We start from the raw sequence: 20647 nt of genomic DNA, 5'->3' as shown, positions 1-20647 counted from the left end.
ATTGCAATATTAATGGCATTTTTTTTTTTTTATATCTATAGATGAAGTCTACCTGAGTACAGTAGTTGATTCTCTCCAAGATGGTGGAGAAGTTGGGTCGGTGCTCGGGGCAGTGCTGCCAACACTGGGTCATGATCCGATAGCTAAATAGTAACAGATGCAAACTGATAAACTATAATGTAAATATAACACTACTGGAAAATTTGATCCAGTCTTTGGTGCTTATTCATCACCTCTAAGACAGAAGGAATCAGTTCCACATCAATGTTGAAAAAAGCCCATTCTGTGTCATTTTCAAAGAATTTTTGTCAAAAAAAAGTCTGACAAGTTGTAAACTGTTTAAGTGATCATCCTTTGCAGAGCTACGATCCTTTGAAGTTTTCCCCTTTTATTGTTTTTCAAAATTGAATCATAGTCCATTCAATTTGGCTGTTTTTTCAACAAAGTAATGTCAATTAGTTAGAAATATAGACAGAAAATATGTTGTTGCATAAGTAGTAGTCGTTAGTAGTACATGCACCTTTTTGCAAAACTGTCAGATTGCAGGGGTTGCATGGAGATTATGAGTGAGTCCTTTTTAAGTCCAGCCAACATTCACCTTGTTGTCTTTTAACCATTTCTATGTAGCTTTGGCTGGAGAGTCATTGTCTTGCTGGAAAACAAATCTTCCCCCAAATCACATTTCTCTTACAGATTGCATTAACTTGTTCTACAGGAATTCCCAAAAGTTTGTTGCATTAATTGTACATTCTACCTTTACAAACCTTCAAGAACCGCCTTCCAAGAAGTATTTCCACATCATGATGCTGCCACCACCATGCTTCACTGGTGGGATGGTGTGCTTGTAATGATGTACAGTATGTGATGTCTGCCAAACATATTATCTAGTCTGATGGCCAAAAAGCCCCAAATTTTTGCTTTATCAGATTAAAGAACTTTCTTCCAATTGACTTTAGAGTTTCTTACATGCTTTCTGATGAACTCTAGTTTTTCAACACTGATTTTTCTCTTTGCCATTCTCCCATATGCTCTCATGTGCTGAATTTGGTGACTCACTTTAAAGCGGGTTAAGCAGTTTCTTATTTTGCATTTTATGTTTCTGAGTAACTGACAAGTATTTATTTCTTAATTTTTTTGTAAATTCTTGTCAAAAGTGCCAAATTAAATTTACCATGACTCAATTTTAAAACCCCATAAAAGGACAAAACTGTCACTGTAATGTATCCAAAGTGAACTTCACAAACTCAGGGTCCATTTTGTGTTATTACATATTCTGTCTTGGCAGAGAATTAGAAAAAAAAGCCTGACATTGCAAAGACCTGTCAAGCAAGGAAGCTCAAGTCTACCTGGCTGGATTAGGCTCCTCTCTTTTGTATACATTTCCTGTCAGTACTCACACAGGCCCTGGGCAGCACTTAGGAGGATCCATCCTGCCTCCGCTGGTGACAAACTCCAGGACCTCCTGATTAGTTTTACAAGGATATGGCATATAACCCAGAGAGAAGATTTCCCAAAGCAGCACTCCAAACGACCTGCAGGGGGAGACAGAGGTCGACAACTGAGTGGATTGTGTTGTTTTGCATGTCTGCTCTAATGTTCTCCATAATGGGACTAGCACAAATAACACAGCATGAAGCACAAATACCCAGACTAGCTACAAAAGTCATTTATTCTTGGATAAAAGCAAATGGTTCATTAATTTACATCTGGCATCATATTGGGTCGTTTTCATGTTGATAAAATAAGTGCTTGCTGCCTGCAGTATTATTGCCTCGGATCTTGTTCAGCAGCATATTTTTAGTGGGACCCAAAAATAGGAATTCTGAATAAGTTACGGTATTCATGTTTTCTAATGTAACTATTCATATTATTGCATTTTCTAATGACGCATTTTCCTACATTGTGCACTGATGCAGAGTCCCACCAGCGCACTTGTTTGTTTCATTTCTTCAAGGTGATTATACTGCTAGACAATGATTCCTCTACTAAATAACTTTAATCCTGAGGGAATCGTGTGCCTTTTTAGACTTATTTCCATATCTCTGTGGTCAAACTGATTAATATGTGCTGTAGCTGATTGTGTACACGTTTCCACCAACCTTTGTTGAGTTTTATTGGACTGCCGTTTAAATTTATTATGCTGTGGTCTCGACATTAAAATTCAAAGTGGAACTATATAGTTCCTACTTTTTGTTCTGTAAACAAACTCTTCTTTCAATCTGGAAGTGACATTTTGAAAATGCTTGTCCCATGCTAAATATTTGACTTGTTTTGTTAACAAAGAAGCAGTTTGGAAACTGCTCCTCTCCCCCAAAAGCCACTGTACTTTACTGACTGGAATACAGAGCACTTTGTTACTCGGCTCAGTGTCTTGAATACAGATGCTGTGCTATCTTGCAAAGATTTCCACTTTATATGGTGGCCTAAAGATGCGCAGCTCTCCGTAGGTCTATTTAGTTTTGTTTGGGGGTAAAATGACTGTGTTCTTCAGCTTGCATTGCACTAAACATGTTGAGGCTTTAAAATTAGCTGCAATTTTGTGCTGGGATAATTTTAGCCCCTCCAGAGAACTGTTAGGCTTTTCAACACTGTTGTGAATGAAAAATTCTTTTTAATGCAAGTCTGTTTTCAATTTTAAAGTGCAACATCTGCTACTAGTCGTTTATTGTGCAGAAAAATGCTGAACAATACCCATGGTATGGCAATGATTAGCATCAACACAGGATACCCAGCAGGACCCTACAAACAACCTGTCACTTCTGAATAATCTAAATAGTAAGATGTCTCCAAACGGCACAAAGTGAAGCTGTATCCAGTTAAAACCAAAAATAGTACTTTTGTGGCGCTCTGCTGTACTTTAAGTATTTAGTATTTTTACCATGTATCAGTCTTGCAGGTGAAGATTCCCTCCATGAAGGCCTCAGGTGGCATCCATTTGACTGGCAGCATGGCACGACCACCTTTCCTATAATAGCTGGCTCTGGAAAAGGAACCACAGTAGTATCAGATTTAGGGAGTGTCCAGTTTAGAACACAGGATGAATACCACAAGGCCACAAACTGCATTTGAACACGTGGAGGAAAAAGATAGCTATTCAACCAGTTAGCAACCAGTTCTGCTCCCGTGAGACAGATCAGTGCAAATTTTCACAGGTGCTTTGCTATGTGGATAACGTGCCACCACAGATTCAGCGTACAAACCTGTAAATGTCTCGTGCCATGCCGAAGTCTCCGATCTTAGCCACTCTGTCCAGTCCAGGGCAGGTAAGCAGGCAGTTTCTGGCAGCAATGTCTCTGAAAAACCCAAAATCTGTTAGAAAATGAAGCTTCATGACACTAAACTCTTCAATTCCTTTCCAGTTAAGCTCATTTTGTCAAATGTGTTTTGATATGAGTAGCGCTGAAGTTCTGCAGCAAGCAAATGTTCATTATTGTAGTTTAAAGGAAAACAACACACACATGCAATGAGAAAAGCTCTAAAAATGTTTTCTTGCGTAACCGATTGTGCAGAAGAGTTCATCCAATATTCAGCATTACATAAATTCTACATCAGAGTTCCAATCTTGTGATATCAGTGTTTTGCAGTAAATTAGATCAAAATATTCTCTAAGCCAGAGCTGCAAAGTGTTTTATGAACCATTTATACATGCAGCACTGACAGCATCGCCCCGGTAACACATTTTATTTTGGTGCTGCTGATCCTCAGTTTCAGCTTGTATTAAAACGGAGCTCTTAGCTGTGATAAGTGGGTGTAAATGAACCTGTGTATAAAGTGGTTCTCCTCCAGGTAACGGCAGCCACAGGCGATGTCTCTGGCCATCCGCAGCAGCTCCCGCATGGTGAGTGAAGAGTTCTGAGCCTGGATACAGCACAACGCAGATTAGGGACCCACACAAACAAACACACACACTTCAGACACACACACGCACACAGCTCTGGTGTGGACTTACGGCTCGCGGCCGGTTCTGTCTCAGGAAGCTCTTCATGTCTCCTCCGGTCATCAGCTCCAGCAGAATGAAGCGCGGCAGGATGTTCAGACTGACGCCGATGCAGCGCACAATGTTTTCATGGCTGAACTTGCTGCATGGACAAACATGGAACAATGTGGGATTTGCTTTAGAAGTGTATTCATGGATTCAAATGTGCAGGAGAAAGAACAAATATATGAATTGCATCCACTGTTTTATTTTACAGCTCTTAAATGCAGCACATTTATGTATATGTAGGTAAACCTCTGCTGTTATGTAATGTGGTGAGTACAGGGCAAGCAGAATGAATGAAAGCTTCCTCAGTTATAGAGTCAATAAATCTTGCACCTAAATGTGCAGAATTAATATTGATAAAAATCTTATACAAATATTTAACAGCTTCGATCTTTAACCAGTGTGCAAGTGACAATTTGAATGTGTAGAGCATTGCCAGAATGGTGCACAGCAGTGAGTAAAAATTAATTCAGAAAATAATTTCCCCTCATGTTTTAGCAACTCCTCAGCATTGTGTACACGATTAAAAATGCGAAAAGGGACTTTTTTATATATATTTTTTACCTAATTATATGTATTAGCTGTTGGTGCCAAATCAGTTAACTTCTCAACTACTGAAAAAGCAGACAGACCTAAGACACAACCATGTTACTACCAAACAAAGCTATTTTTATGCTAAACCTACATTTTTTGATCATAACATACCATACTGTGAACGATGCGAGAGACTATCTTAGTGTGTGATCTCAGCTCTCATTGGATAAAACCAAGTATGCACAGGGGGGTGAAACCGTAATTAACCTTTTTCTTCTCAAAACATTTGTGAAATAAGACAAAAATATCCAAAAGATACTTGAGAAGGAGACCAATGACTCGTACATAGCAACTAAAAATCACACAGATCATAAAATGGTATGAAACTAATTCTATTATAACTTTTTTCCTTTGATCACAACACCCTGATTGTACTAATGTGTTTACTAACTGGCCCAGAACAACATGTGCAGTCAATTGTAGTAGCAATTTGACTTCTAGTGAGTAAAGTTGCAGATCTGTTATCTCCGCTAAGTCAGATGATTTGGGAGTCTGCTGTTCCACAACTGTGCTATAAGGAAGATACACTGACTCAATCGGTGAGCAAAAACGAAAAGGCAGCAAGCAGTGCAAGTGTACGGTCGCAGTCTGGTGCACCTCATAATCAGTGCCTCCATCAGGAAATCCATTTCATCCTGTTCAGAGCAGATTTCTGGAAGAGTCTGTAGAGCAGAAAGAATCAGAGAAACAGTTTGAGGTGTGTGTGCCATTGTCAAGGGAAAATATATCATTAGACCTAATCAGTAGAGCATTGAAAAGCAGGCAAACCCATGCAGAGCTCACTCAGCTATCCCTGTTTTTTCGTTTGCTGATGGAAATTGACCCAAAAAAATGCATTCTTCTTTTCCACAGTCAGTCATTTTCTCTTTCTCACCTTTGCAAGTTGTACCTTAATATTTTTGAAGTCAAACTGTAAGAAAAACTAATTGTTATTTAGCTAAATGAAGTACAAGAAAAACATCTTTTTCTACATGAGTATGTGACCTTTAACATACCGCTGTGGGATGAAGTTGAGTAGATTAGACTTATTGGACACAACTCCTGGTGAGGTGCCATTATCACACGTTTAAGTGCAGCTTGTTCTCATGGGTCTAACAGAGTATGAGCTGACCTTTATGGCCACCTGCATAGGACCGCCATCGCCACTCATCCCCAGAACTTGACCTTCGTAGACCTCACCGAATGCGCCGTGGCCGAGAGCCCTGAGTATACAAAAGGGCAAAATACGTCAATTAAAAGAAAAGCACTGGTGCATATATAGTGTGCTACGTAGGTACGGACATCAGCACAGACAATCAGCTGAACCTCAAACCTGAGAAGCGTGATGTTCTTGCGTGGCACTTCCTTCAGTTCACTGAGTGACGCAGCCTTCCCAGCAAAGCAGTAGTTTGGGTTGTAGTCCGTCATGATGGTGGAGGAGCGGATCTTGCTCAGCTTGTACTCTGGACTCTGCAGACGGCCCCTCACTGCATGCAGGTCGTTCTTCCTGCGATACCACACTGCAGACAAAGGCAAGACAAGACAGACGAACAAGCTAGTTTTACTTTAGAGTCTAAAACACCCTTTATAAAACATCACAACCGTGACTACAACCAGAACCCCACACTTGCATGTAAGTCGTGAAAGCAACTTCCTGACTATCTGCTGAGTGTAGGAGCGGTAACACAAGGAGGGATCAAGCCACAGGTGAGACCCTTTCGAATGTCAACACCAGAAGAGAGTGAGAAATATGGTTTGCAGACAACCATTATGTTCTAAAAAGGATATTAAACCGATTTAGCATTGCACTCCAAGGAATCACACCTTTTTCAAAACCTTGACCACCATCAGTTTGTTTTAGACATTCAGGTGCGTTTTTATAGAAGTATCTAATACAGCCCCAAGCTGATAGCCTTAAGCAGAAATGTGGAGCAGGCTACAGAAGCTCTGTGAGCTTGCTTTCTTCTAAATCCACTTGTAGACTTTAAGCAACATCCCTTTGCACAGCTCTCTCAGGAGTCACAAAAAAAAGCATTATGCCACTTTTCCACACATGCAGTAGCACTCCCTACTCCAGTAAAGAGACCTTGAGATTTGGAGAAGCTCCCATTTGAGAATGCAAACACAATGTTTGGTGGGAGGCGTGTGGGATGTCCTCTCCTTGGTTACTGCTCCTACACTGTCTGTGCCAGTGAGTTTGGACTCACCCGCCATGGAGGCAGCCCACGTCCCCGATGCAGGTTGGTAGTCTGCCAGGGAGGGGGTGTTGCGTGCAGGTAAGAGGTGCCGTCGAGCCATCGCCCGGTGCAGGTGCTAGGGACTCGGGGGGGTCGGGATGAGGGGAGGGTTGAGGAGGAAGATGGGAGGGGGGAGGAGGAGGAGGAGGATGGGGTGGAGGAGACGGGGCGCCCAGGGAACAGACTACCTCCCTGCATGGGGGAGAGCTCAGGTGAAGAGACACCATTAACCTGACGGGTGTGTGTGTGTGTGTCTGTGTGTGCTGTGCTGCCTCTTTAACTCTCACTCTCTCTGACAAACAAGCTCTTGATAAACACATTCTCTTTCACAGTTTTTTTTAAAAAAGGAAAGCAAATGCAATTACTCAAATATCAGCAGGCTTTGTTTAGCAATTGATTTATTTACTTGCAAGTGCACACATTTACACACAGTGCAGTTAGTGAGGACTAAATAGCTTTTCCATTCTTCACAAAAAAAACCCCAGATGTGCCGCAGCATGTTCACTCAGTCTAGTAATTATGAGAGTAATCTGCATCTGCAATTAATATCTGTGTGATTACACTCTAATTATGGAGTCTATTTATGTTTAACTATATCGAACCTCAAACCTGTTGAAATATTCTTTTAAATTCCAACATTTTCGTTTGTTGTCACTTTTTTCTCTGTTCAGAACATGATCCAAACACTTTCTCACCAGCACTTTCCACTTTGAGTTTTTTTTCCCTATTCACTGTCATGTCAACCCATTCCCCCAAAACTCCCATCTGAATGGACATTGCTCTCCTATAGTGTGTTTCTTTCTGTAGGGTTTTTTTTCAATTCAGTGACAGGAAGTGACTACTTGAATTATCACGTATTTTACATTTTATATTTCTATAAATTGACCTTCATAGAAATCTGTTTTCATTCCGACATGAGTTTTTTTTCATGGAGAAAAAATCTTTAGCTAAAGCTCAGGAGTAGGACCGCACCTCAATCACTCCCCTTCCTATTGTACGTCTTTGCATACCACTCTGCCCTTCCCACTTGTTCGTTCTCCCTTTTTGTTCCCCACCCACCCTCCCTTTACATCTGCCTCCTCTTTCTTATTTCTCCTTTTCCTAGGGGGTCCACTGCTGATCCCTATCTAAGCATTTCCCTACACTGCATCAGTTCAGCTCAGTCATCACCAAACATAACACGCATTTGCATCCAAAAAACCATCAAACTTCAACTTAATAGTGTGGTCCCTGCTAGTGAAAGTCTAATTAAATTGGTAATGATTCAATATTGAAAAGCAATGAAAGAGGAAAGCTTCCAAGCGGTGTGAATACTTTTTGAAGGGACTGTAGATTGAAACCCACCAAAAGAGGATCACCAGAATGAAAAGAAGTCATCCTCTGAGTTCCATGAATATACAGTTATTGAAATATTTTGCTTTCGGCTGGGCTGGGAAACGGACATGACCTCTTTCCGGCATCACTGTCAGTTTATTAAATGTACCTCAGTCAAAAACCCAAACAGCTTCAGTCAAGCCCTGTTTTCTTATCAGACTGTGCTCATGCCCAGAGAGCTTGAAGTGTAATTGATATTTCACAGGAAGACAGTGCAGCGCAGATTCCTCCAGAGGCCCTGACATAAAGTAGAGATACACCAAAACTTACTGTGGGAAAGAAAGCAAGGCTCTTCCACAGCTGAGCTTCTACGATACACTGCACTCTCAGTGAGGTTAAGGAAAGGACAACAGAAAGAGAGGACATGCTGTCTTTAAAAACCTTAAATACTGCTTGTTGGAGGATTAGTGGGGTGAACCACAAATGTCAGGATTCCCTTCTCAATTACCTGCAGCACACAGCTGTCAAAAAGGTGACAAAGGTGCAAAAAAGGGATATTAGGTGAAAATCCCTCACTGTCCTATATTACTGCAAAATGACTACATGTTACTGTTAATACTGCACACATAATGTATTTATATAAAGTGTCTGCAGTTAGTCAAGCAAGATGTCATATACAAGTGGACATTTACCAGTATATTTTGCATAGCAGCATTTGAGACCAATTCAAATACTAGTTCAACATTAACATCATTAGGCAATGTTAAAATCATAAATCATGGACAATGTTAGACTGTGGTCATCTGTTATCACTCAGTTTTCTTTCTAAGTCTTTCCTGTCTTGTGCCACAGTGAAGTAAAGTAAAGCTATACAAACTGGTAAATTATAAATACAATTATTATCATTATTATTTGTTAATTCCCTAATTATTCCTATTTAAAGCCATTTATTTGCATGAGAATCCTCAGTGAAGCATTTTACAGCATGTCTGACTCTCCAGATTAACCAGAACCTGCTGCCAACAAACCTATAGAAACCTATAGATTTCTTAATTTAACAAAACACCCACCCTCTCCAAAAATCTCCACATCACAGTGCTTATTCAGCTGTATCACAGCAGAAGTTTTTTCTCCCAAACAGTCTCATAATAGTCAATGCCCGTGGGTTTAGTAAAAACTTGTGATTGTGATTGCACTGAGTGAAAGGCCAATCTCTTATCACGGTTCTTCATTTTCTGACTTGTTGAAATCTTCAGGACTGTATAATCATGGTTGTTTTCTTTGTTTTTCCCTCAGCCACTGAATCACAATGACTGACATTTACTGCATGTAACTGAGAGAAACTTTGTAGTGAAATGTCATGGTTTTCTGTGCTTTAAACGGTCCATGAAATATTCTCTTCAGATTGAAATCACACCGTGAGATACTTACAGTACATCTCGACCAATTCATGCTTTCATGAAAGTGACCACTGCTGACGGCACTAAATGTCGCTTATAAACAATAACATATTTTCTAGTCATCTATATACCACTATATTGCATCTCATCTGCAATACAACCTTGTTTCACACTCTTTGGACTAGTCTGGGCGGCATCTCCATACAGACGGAGAAAAGAGGGACTCACCTGTAACCAGTGTTTGGAATGACAGAGTTCATGTTGTCCTAACTGTTTGTGTCCTAAGATTCAAAACCACATCTCACCCACTGCTCCTTCATGTACCGCACAGCCAGCAAAGGGCATGCAAGCCAACACATCTTCAAATTGTTCTCGTTTCGGCTGTTAGTAACGTCTGGAAGCGAGTGTATGTCCAGCTGTGCTCACAGCCGGTGGAATGTGGACGGCACAGACTGTGCACAGAACTGAAGGAGTCTCTTACTGAGGATGACGCTGGCGCACACAAGTGCAAGGCCGCTCGCAATGGTAGAGACCACGACAGCCAGGATCAGCGACGTCGACATCTGGCCCTGTGGAGCGACGCCTTGAGGAGCTGCTGGAGGAGAGCGGAGAAATGTTTTGTCTGATAAATGTGGAAAGGATTTATTGTTTGAACTGAACTTCTAACACGTCATGACTGTCATCCTAAAGAAGAAGTAGTGTTTGCTGGGCGTAATAACCTACCTACGGTACCAATACATGTCACGTTGTCACTGGCCAGGACTTCATCATCGTCACACAGACACAGGATAAAGTGAGTTTCTTCTTCTCGTTTGCAGCTCTGTGTCTGACAGTGGCTGCAGTTCAGCTGCACCTTGATCTCACATTCCCCATGACTCTCCATGGCTGGAAAAAACAACATACGCAAACATTAAAAAAACACAAACACTGGAAGTACAATTATTCCTTGAGTAGGGAGCTCATTAGGCAGAATACTTCAACAAATTCTGGAGATATTCTGTATTTTTTTAATAATAATAAGACAAAACTCTGTTGCGATGATCGCTGACACTGTGGTGTGTTTTGAGTCCCACATGCACCCTCCTACTGTTAATTAATACTAGAACACTAAATTGGCAGCTGAAAATAGACAATAATGGGTCTGAAAAGCATGTTATCTTTAGAAATCAGCAAAATTACAACATTTATTGGAGCCAGACACTGCAAAAACAAAAAATAGTCAGATTTTCAACTTTCAGCTTAATCAAATTCTGATGTTTCATCAAATATTTATTTATTCTTAATGTCTCATTTTAAAAAAATTCAAAAATGCTCAAACCACATGCAATAAAACCTAAGCGCAATCAGCAAGCCATCCCTGATTCCGCTGTAAACTGAACTGAAAGTCTTGCTTATGCATAACAGATGGGAGACAAATGTGGAAACAAAGTAAAAATGTAACTAGTAAAATATCTATAGTATGTGTTGCCATTGTTTTGTTTTCCAGTATTGGTAACACCTGTCAGCACCTGGGAAGAATATTATACATCTTGATTCCACGTTTCTTCAATTTTTGTCATATAAAAGACCAAAGAATTTCTTTTATGATTCATGGCATTGTAACTGTCACACTGCACAGAAGACATTCTTGGGTTCTCTCTATTTCTAACCATTGTTTTACTGTTTCCATAGAGGTGCAGGATTTTATAATGCAGTAAAATAAAAAAAAAATAAAAAACTTGCTGTTAAGAAAAAATGTGAGAGGAGTAAAAAATGCACAGAAAGTGAGTAGGGTGCAGATGGTTTATGTTTTGTAAAATCTTTAGAAATGATTTACACTTTTTAAACATTTATACCTTCGCTAGATTCAAACAGATTAACACAGGCAGGAAAGTTACACACTGTTTGTTTGGGTCATAAATATTTAAATATCTCCATCCTTGTCTTTTGTATTTGTGTCAAACACATCTTGTGCTTGTAACAAAATGGTTAGCTACTACATCTATAAATGCAACGTAGAATGACAAAACAGCCATGCACACTTAGGTAATACATTTAAATACCATTACTGGACATTTATACACGATTAATTCTCAATAGGAGGAGAGTAGGCTTCAGCCATGTATGTCATATATTAAAGTCCCTCTCTGGGTATTAATGAAAAGTCTAAAATCTCATCTCTGTGTATCAAAGTTACATACTTAGAAGTTTTTAAAAATTTTAAATAATTCCTTCATGCTGTAAAGCACCACATAGACACATTGACAGGGTAAAAAAAAAGTTGATTTTCACCAGAGGGGGACCTTTAAACCTCATTTAGGTAAAGATGAGAATTAAACAACATTTGAGGGGACCGTATTTCACATGTCAGATCGTGTTTTGAATGTGATTCATGTTGCGGATTCGGTCACCGTGTTTGAAAGTGATGACTGGCACCACACAGAGAAACAACAACAACATCTTTCACATGAGAATGGATGTCTGTCTGCTGGTGCCGAGGGCAACAGGCAGCATCAGGCTGTGAATTAGCCGACCGCCTTCCTGTTTCTCCCGCTGAATAATGAGAATCAGATGGCTGGTAGTTTCACTGAAAAAACACTCCCTATATTCATGCGTGTAGGCCTCAATGTTCCAACAGACAGTTTGGCACAAACAACTGCAGGCATTTAGAAATACGAGGAAACGCACACACACTTCAAAGGACACTGACCTACACTAATTTCCACTTACTCTACCCCTGAAGCTGATCTTCTACTCACCTGACCTTAACCTAACCTAAACATGCCTTGGCTTTAGAATGTAATGATTTACATCATGGGAACCGACTTTTTGTCCCCATGAGAATGATAAATCTGCATAATGTGACTGTGTAAACAGATTTATTTCTCCACAACATGAGTAATACCTGCCCACCCACAAGCACAATGGTTCATCCTGAGACTCCACATGTCTGTAACTGTAACTGATCATTTGTTTGGAGAACTAAGTGAACAAAAGCCCAGGAATTCAGGAGATCAACAGTGCCTCTTAACGTTGTATCAGCTGTGTTTGATGCTGTAAAGCTATATAGATGTATTGATTATACATATAGTTGCATGATTGCTAATGTAAATATTACACGCTAATCACCAATTTCTCATTTCTTTGTTTTTCATAAAGTAACTGCTTGATTAAAGTATGTCATCATTTTGTTATTATTGTTTGAATTTGCTCTTCCTCCACATTTTGTTTTATTTTCTATTGACCTCTGTTTGGGATTTAAATCTTATTTTTTTGCAGGAAAACCTCAGTAATGCTCCTCCAGTCCTAGATGTCACCTGTTTTTTTATTTATTTGCTGTCTAGTCTATTCAACTGCAATAGTTTGCCACAAAAACTAGACTTTACAAGTTCATCTAATAGGCTTCAGCTGCGGATAGAGTTTACTCTCTGGTTTGAGAAAATAATCTTCACTTGACGTTGATTTCCTAATTTTTCTGGGGCTTTTGTCTGCGTATCATTAGCCTCTTCAGCAAATGAGATTCACTCTCTTTTCTTTTCTCTTCTTTTATTTTATTTCTTCTAAACTTAATTTTACTCTATTCAATTTAATTCTGGTTTAAGCAAAGAAAAAAAATTAACATTTTAACTCAGCATCCACTTACATTACTAGCTTTTCCAGGTCTTTTTACGAGCTGCTCGAGTTTGTTCTTTATATATATATATTAATTATTCTGTTTTACTTGGATCTATTCTACTCAGCTCTAGTTTAACTAAACAATCTGAACCCAATGTCCAGTTGCTACCTCTCAGCTGTATTTCATCGTCTTCTTTAATCTATTTTTTTTCAAGCCTGACTAAAAAGTCTTAACTCGCAGCAAATGCAGAAAGTTTTTCCAAAGTTTTAATCTCGAAGACTTTATTGGTGGACACTTGACTCTGCTATCGTACACTCTGTGCTGACCTACTTTATTCTGTTCTAGTTTTACAAACAGCCTTCCACTTTCTTGCGTTTAATAAAAGTTTTCAACAGCATCTTACTGTCTTCATTCAGGGGATGAGATTTAGACCCGTGTATTCAATGCTGCTCTCTACTCTCCTTCGGTTTTGTGATTATCTTTCTGAACATATAAACATGATATTATAATGATGCTGTGTGTCAGGTTGAGTCTCACCTGCCAGAGGCTGCAGGAAAATCTCTCCCATCGGATGGATGAATGAAATTCCATTCTGACCGTCGGCTGTGATCTCATCTGTCAGTGCAGCGTCGCCTCCTATCAGGATTAAATAAATAAATAAAAGCTGTGAACTCTCCTGTCACTCAGTATTGTAAATAACGAGACAAACCTCTCTGACCACATAATAACTTTTTGGGTTTTTTGCTTGGCAGTGTGTTAACTATATACTGGTCACCACCTTTCATGAAACACATCAGGTTTATATCGTAGTGACAAAAACCAGAAAGTCACTAAAGTCTTGTTACATTGGAGCGATTCTACATTCGATCTGCTCTATCCTGCTGGTTCTGGTAGGCTGCCATATGACTGAAGGATAAAAGCAACAAAAAGAAAATAAGAAAATATAATATTACTACTCAATTCCAATTACTTTTTTTTCTCTTAAAATGATGTAGTTTCCCTTTTTATCTAACTGTCCACTCCCACTCATGAGAACAGCAAGACAAAAGTAAACCCGATTTCAGATTACATTTATTCTGGGCCAAAGTAACGAGAGGGAACAAGAGGGAAGTAAATGCACAGAGGGAGTAAATCACTTTTAGTGCCCTCTTTATTTCTGGTGTGGGTGATGACAGAATATTGTTACCTCTGTATCCTCCTCCACCACCTCCAGCTGTGCAGGCTCCACCTCCACCTCCAAAACCTCCATAGGTCGACCAGCTGAGCTTAGACAGGGCCAGCGGACATGAAGAACCTCCCTCTGCACCTTCCACCAGGGACTTGCCAGCCATCAGGTGAGGACTGGGAGCATCTTTCCAGCCGCCACCTCCACCTTTAAGGGAAATAGACACGAACCAAAAATGACTTACTATTGTAATACCTACTAAGGAAGATGGAAACAATGACTGGTTCCTGTGTTGGGTGACTGCAAAAGATGCAAACCTGACTTCTCATTGAGGAATGTGTTAATGGCTGATCACAGAACTAACCTTATAGGTGTAATGTGAGTAGATAAGGCAGTGATGTTTACTAAAGTGATTTAGAAGATGAGTTGGAAAAAAAAAACCCATAAAATCCTTCTATCCTGAGGCTAAAGGATCCATAATGTTCTAAATATTTGTCAGGTTCTAAATATCTTGAAATGGAGATAAGGCCACGAGAGAATTTCAAGAAAGTGCCTCAAGAACACAACTACAAGCAACAGTACTTTTTCCACATTTTGGCACAAATATTGGTTCAAAAACATCATAAAGAGCACTTAATACACAGTTTTTGTGCCAAAGCTACAACACATGTTTCTCATTCCATTTGCTCTACATTTCAAATATATTAGGCTGCAAAATGAAATGTCCAGAACAATAAAACTTTATCACAATTAAAACACTAACAGCTTAGATTAATGACAGTCACAAATAATAAATGTAATCCGAGGTTTTGTATCCCGCACAAGACGATTTAGTTTGACGATTTCCTCTGCTGAGTTGATTAAATAGCTACAGCATCAGACAGCAGCAAGCATCTCCATTTGCACCAGTATTTGTGCAAGTGGAACTACAGGGCCGGTGAGGTCGTTAAATTCTTATGATTATGAATTATGCCCAAGACACGATGGTGAGCAGATCAGTCTGAGCCGATATCTGACAGTCCCACTGTATAGACCTGCTTGTCTTCATATCAGACAGGTGTCTCACACAGAATGGCAGTTTGGTCCGTTGCTTCCAGCCGTTTAGGACTGTTTCATCAAAAACCTGCAGCATCATACAGCTGTAGGACACACGAGCGTCTCTAAAGAGTCAGTATTGTGCGCATTTATGCACAAAGCAACAGCAGTCACTTCATTGTTTAGTTATAATCATAAATTATCCCTAACATGGAGACATGATTGGTCAGGATCTTCCAGGAGGTCACATTGTTTACTTTTCTTCACCTCAGAAAGGAGAACTGTTACTTGGAGTCTCAGTTTATCAGCTGCAGTTTAATATGTTGTCACATCACGGCAGTCCTCAGGTTGAGTTCTCAGCTTTCAGTTTCACTGATTAAGAAGTCAGGACTAAACTGGGCTGTCAGTTATTTGCACACTTTGTACACAGTTATAAACATTGCATGTGTACAGCAGCTTTCTCTGGTACTGTGGTGGGTTTGTCTAAACGAAGCCTTAAACGACGGAAAAGTGACCTATGTCTGACTGACAGAGTTCCGCCACTTATCAGATTAATGAATCTCAATATCCCATGTCTGGAAAAGGCTTGAGATCCACTGCAGTGAATGCAACAGTGTGTCTTAAGGCCACAACAAGCCAAACAGTCAATTGTTGGGCAATCACTGATGATCTAAATTATTTGTAGTGTTTGCTGTGTGTCTGGTTTCATTGGGACTGGTCAGTCCTCATAGGTCACTGCAAATTCTGCATAGTGAATCAGTGGCAGAAAAAATAAGTGAGAGAGAGCTGTCTGTGTGGCTGCTAAGCCAGAAAATCTGACTCTGCTCAGTGCAACAGTTCCTACTGGCAAGTCTGATAAATGGTGAGATCTTCTAAGGGCGTAAAAACTCAGTCATATAGAGTATAACTGACAAGGTGGGAGTAATCCAGCAGGAGGTTTGAGTGTAGCACAGCACAGACAATAGGGGAATGTCAGCTTTTATCTGCCTATCATTTGTTTTGTTGTGTGTTCGTCGGAAGCTGGTGGACGAGTGTGAAAAAAACAGACATGAAACAGCAAAATTTCAGCTATTCAGTATAATAAATAAATAACCAAATAATGGTAAACAAAAAGGCATCGATCCACTTAGACACCGGTGTCAAGGACAGCCACAATGAAGCTACACTGTAGCTTTGTATTTCTATGCATCATGTTTGAATTGAGCTTCTGTGTTTGACACAGTACAATACCAAAGACAAACAACCCTTGCAATCAATAATAAAGGGTTAACAGGTTCAAATACCAAACATCAAAGCCTCTAACCTAAAAAGCAGATTTTAAATGAATAGCACATGTCCAGCAGGACCTCCTAAGCCATAGCAAATTTAGAAAAATCTAAAATCTCACTCTGTGGACCACGATACACATGATACAGGATGTACTGCAGCTCCAGTCTCATGTGACGGCTGGATGACCACTTTCAGCACTGGCACACACATTTCACAAATATATACTTGCAAACATAGTTCCCATACAAACATGTACAAACACACAGATCTCCTCTACTCATGAGGAAGAGCTCCATATTTGCCCTGACGCCCAGATCTTTATCTAAACAGTCCCACAGAGGTTTCACTAAGATGAGCAGATAGATGATCTGTTTTGATACTCTGCTGGCCAGATGGGATTTACTGAGAACGTTCCAGCAGGCATTTCCAGGAGCAAAGAGAGATGTCTCTGCCATATATGTCGTGCTTCAAGGGTCAAGACCTGTCAAGAAACTAAAAATATGAACCAGATACATCCCATTATCCACAGGGCAAACACAGTCGGCTGTGTGAAAGCACAGACGCATGCTCACCTGTGCTGCTCTGAAGTGAGTGTGAATGCAGAGCAAACCAGGTTTTCACGCTGCCTTTTAGAGAAATGAAAAATGTGTTTTTGATATCACAAAGCACTTTGAGTTCATTCATTTTCAAAGAGTTAAACCATGTTTCATGTTAGGGTTATAGGACATCATTTGACTTTTCTTTGCTCAAAACATATAGATGAGGATTTGTAGGCAGCCATCAGTGTCACCAAAGAGAACAATTTTTTTTAATACATAAATTAAATTGTACATGCTGGGTGTTTTGTATTCTTTCTATTATGTTGTCCATACAGTGTAAATTCATGCTTTTCGTGTCAGACTGATGCAGACTTATGGACAGCAGACGCACATGCAGTTCTGTTAATGCCACAGTAGTGATGTATCAGTCTGACAGCTGCATTTCCCCTCATACTGAACATAGGAAAAACACATAGAGCACTTCAAGTCAGACAGTTCCTTCTTCAGTTCCAACTCTTATCACTGAATTATACTTCATAAACTGCTGTTGGTTTATGAAGCATTCAATGGTTTAGAGCCAAAATACCTTTCAGCTCTGCTGCTACGTTTTGAACCAACCAGACCTCTCAGATCATCTGGGACATGTCTACTTTCTGTCCACAAAGTCAAAACAAAATGCGCAGAGGCACCACATTGAAAACACTCCCAGAAAACTGAAGGTCTGCTGCAACTCTTAGTTCTTTTGAATCAAGACCGAAGACTTTTCTGTTTGCCTCTGCATGTGCGGAACCAAATCTGAAGCTTTTGAGCATGTTGAACTGCACTGTAATTTTCACTTTATTATTCTATTCATCTCTTTCAATTATGCTGAAACGCCTTTTTCATATTGCTTTATGTTCCTTTTACAAACTGTCTTGATGCTTTATAAATTTTATGCAAGGCACAAATAAACTTGCCTTGTCTATAAATGCGTGGATCACAGCAAATCTCCTCGTAAACTTTTGTTTCATTCACTGTTTGCATTCCTGCCACATATGCAGTGGGTGCCCTTGCAATATGGACGGTCACAAATTTTGGTCTGTATGCGGACATCTGCAGAGGTGTCAGATCACAACCTCGCAGACTTGGGTACATGTGTAGCCTTGCAAACCGTCACAAACATTTGGATAGTATGAATTGGCCTTGGCATCATAGAAACACTAAAGCATGAACCGACAGCCCATAATCTTGCATCTGGGATCCTTCATCAAGTCACAGAATGTTCTGAAAGAAGTTTAAAAGCTCCATATAAAGAAATTTGTCATGATCTTTTAATATATCTCTTCAGTTGCTTACAAAGCTTGAATGCTCTGATGTGAAGTTTAACTAATTGAACTGAAGTTTATTTATTGTCTAATAAAGCATTGTGCTCATAGTGAAAACCAAAAAATCCACTTTAAGCTGCCAAGCAAACCAACATCCCAGCACTTGAGCTGGGCCAGCCCTGGAGCATGTTGCATGTTATCCATGTCTCTGCTCTGTTGTTGAGCTAGCAGAGGAATAAAATACCTCTAGAATATCTGGCAAAATGCTTCAGTCCACCCAGACAATGTCTGTGGTACTCCTAGGCCTCACTATCTTGAAAAAGGGAGTCTTTCAGAAAATGTCAGAAACACTGATTTTGGAAAGAGATGTTGCTTTCAAGTGTTTTAAATACTTTTTTGTAAATATGTATGCACCACAACTAAGATTCCATTAACCTCTGTTACACTAGTGTGGAAGGATTAACCTCAAAGCCATACATCTCATAACCTGGGAACACAACAGCACATTTAAAAAATCTTTACGCATACAGCACAGTGTTGGTAGAGGATAGCCGATATCATTACCTGCTGCCCCAGTTTGACCATTGGTACTGGCAGCTACGGTGCTGTTTTCATACTGCTCCAGTGGGATGTGGTCCGGACTGGACTCTGGGTCCTCCAGGTAGGCGTTTCCTCCACCACCAGCTGCAATCAGCAAAGGAACCAGCTCGCCACCATCCATCTGAAATCACCACGTCAGAGTAATTCACTTTTTCTTTTCGAGTGCTGCAGTCACACTGCACATTTGAATTCTAACATTTCACTGAAAATGGAAAGTGATTAAAATTTTGACAAGTCATCAGTCTACGCATTGAAGCAAATTGAATATGACTCAGGAATTCCCAATGTTATTAAAGATGAGAGATCATAATAAGTGGAGGAGGAGATTATTGTTGCTCTCTGGAGAAGAGGATATGACAGATCTATATTTAAACCCATGGATTAGAGTGTGAGACTCTGCTGAATCATTTCAACGTGCCTACAGACATTTGTGATGCCTATCGGCCTATCAGGCCCACAGAAAGGACACACAGTTTTGAAACCGCACAAAGTGTCTTCTGGCACCTTAAAGATGTAAGTGGCTCCCCCTCCTCCGCCTCCTCCTCCTGCCCAGTCTGCACCAGCCTCCACCCGAACGTTGCCTTCAATCACAGACGACTCTCCCAGGCAGATCTTCTGGGTGTAGGGATTTCTCTACAAACAAATAAAAATAAGACTTCACAAAAACTTCAGCAGGCAAAAAAAAAAAAAAAAAAAAAAATCTATCTAGGTCAGTCTCTTGATAAGCGACTGGGACGTCACCCCTCCATCCTATCCTCACTCCCACCCGACTCACCCCCGGGCACGCGTCCTCTCCCTGGTGGCCCACCAAGATGTAAAGTATATCTCCTTTCTCCAAAGGAAATATAGCGGATATAAAGACCCCGTGGTTGCGTTTGTTGTGGTTTTTGGCTCCTTTTCCTCCTGCAGCACCGTAAGCAGAGATCCTGAGGTAGACCATTGCAACACAAGAGGATTAAATTCTACGAGTGGAAGAAATTGCTTTTTTGGCTTGGTTTCTACAGTATATGCTATATTAAATCAACTGCAGCACACTTGAGCAAATGGATCTAGATGTCTTTCATAAAAGGCGGATCGGACACCTGCGGCCTTCTACAGATTTCCTCTAACAAACACTGTAGGTTGCTATTGATAGGGAGTACAGGTGCGTGTAATTTAGCATGAGTAGTTGAACATCCTGTTATCCTGCGATTGATCCTCTCACTTTTGTGCTGCTTCGTTTTATGTCGTGGGTGGGAATGAGACTGGCTGTGCAAAGATGCGAGAAATGCGACAAGTCTTAATTTAGCAGGAAAACAACCAGGTACACTGAGCATGATCAGAACAATTTAGCCACGGGACATACAGTCACACCTCGAAATTATCATGTAGTCCAGATCTGTGAGTCACACAAAGATACATATGGTGTATGCATGGTGTCTCTTTAGTATCTCAGCTTCTAAAAATGAGTATGTTATGGAAGATTGTTGTCTCCTTGTGGCTCATTTCAGTTAGTTACCTGACAAATACAGAACTGAGGTTAACATCTACAATTTTTTATACATGACGCATCACGATACCTACATATTATATCAGTTTTCTGCCCCTATAGGCCACACGGGTCATCTTCACAGTTGCTCCTCTCAGTCCACTAT

The 20647-nt window shown here is 40.2% G+C and overlaps 1 protein-coding gene across 2 annotated transcripts in view; it reads right to left on the bottom strand.

Annotated features, from left to right (window-relative positions):
- Positions 1-20647, bottom strand: part of ltk (leukocyte receptor tyrosine kinase) — a 61180-nt gene that overhangs the window by 4609 nt on the left and 35924 nt on the right. The window contains exons 13-28 of one of the 2 annotated variants that reach the window (XM_035957781.2): positions 19789-19939; positions 19518-19646; positions 18978-19134; positions 14288-14473; positions 13639-13737; positions 10230-10391; positions 9988-10101; positions 5889-6075; positions 5688-5778; positions 5174-5238; positions 3950-4079; positions 3761-3858; positions 3201-3293; positions 2879-2980; positions 1398-1532; positions 53-143 (exon numbers count right to left, since the gene is read on the bottom strand). In XM_035957781.2, the coding sequence (XP_035813674.2) occupies positions 53-143; positions 1398-1532; positions 2879-2980; positions 3201-3293; positions 3761-3858; positions 3950-4079; positions 5174-5238; positions 5688-5778; positions 5889-6075; positions 9988-10101; positions 10230-10391; positions 13639-13737; positions 14288-14473; positions 18978-19134; positions 19518-19646; positions 19789-19939 (1990 nt within the window). The remainder of the gene's footprint in view (positions 1-52; positions 144-1397; positions 1533-2878; positions 2981-3200; positions 3294-3760; positions 3859-3949; positions 4080-5173; positions 5239-5687; positions 5779-5888; positions 6076-9987; positions 10102-10229; positions 10392-13638; positions 13738-14287; positions 14474-18977; positions 19135-19517; positions 19647-19788; positions 19940-20647) is intronic. The other variant, XM_023291486.3, reaches the window with a different exon arrangement.

The sequence above is a fragment of the Amphiprion ocellaris genome, chromosome 20 (assembly GCF_022539595.1).
Source record: "Amphiprion ocellaris isolate individual 3 ecotype Okinawa chromosome 20, ASM2253959v1, whole genome shotgun sequence".
NCBI lineage: Eukaryota > Metazoa > Chordata > Actinopteri > Pomacentridae > Amphiprion > Amphiprion ocellaris.
This window is presented reverse-complemented; position numbering and strand designations above follow the sequence as displayed.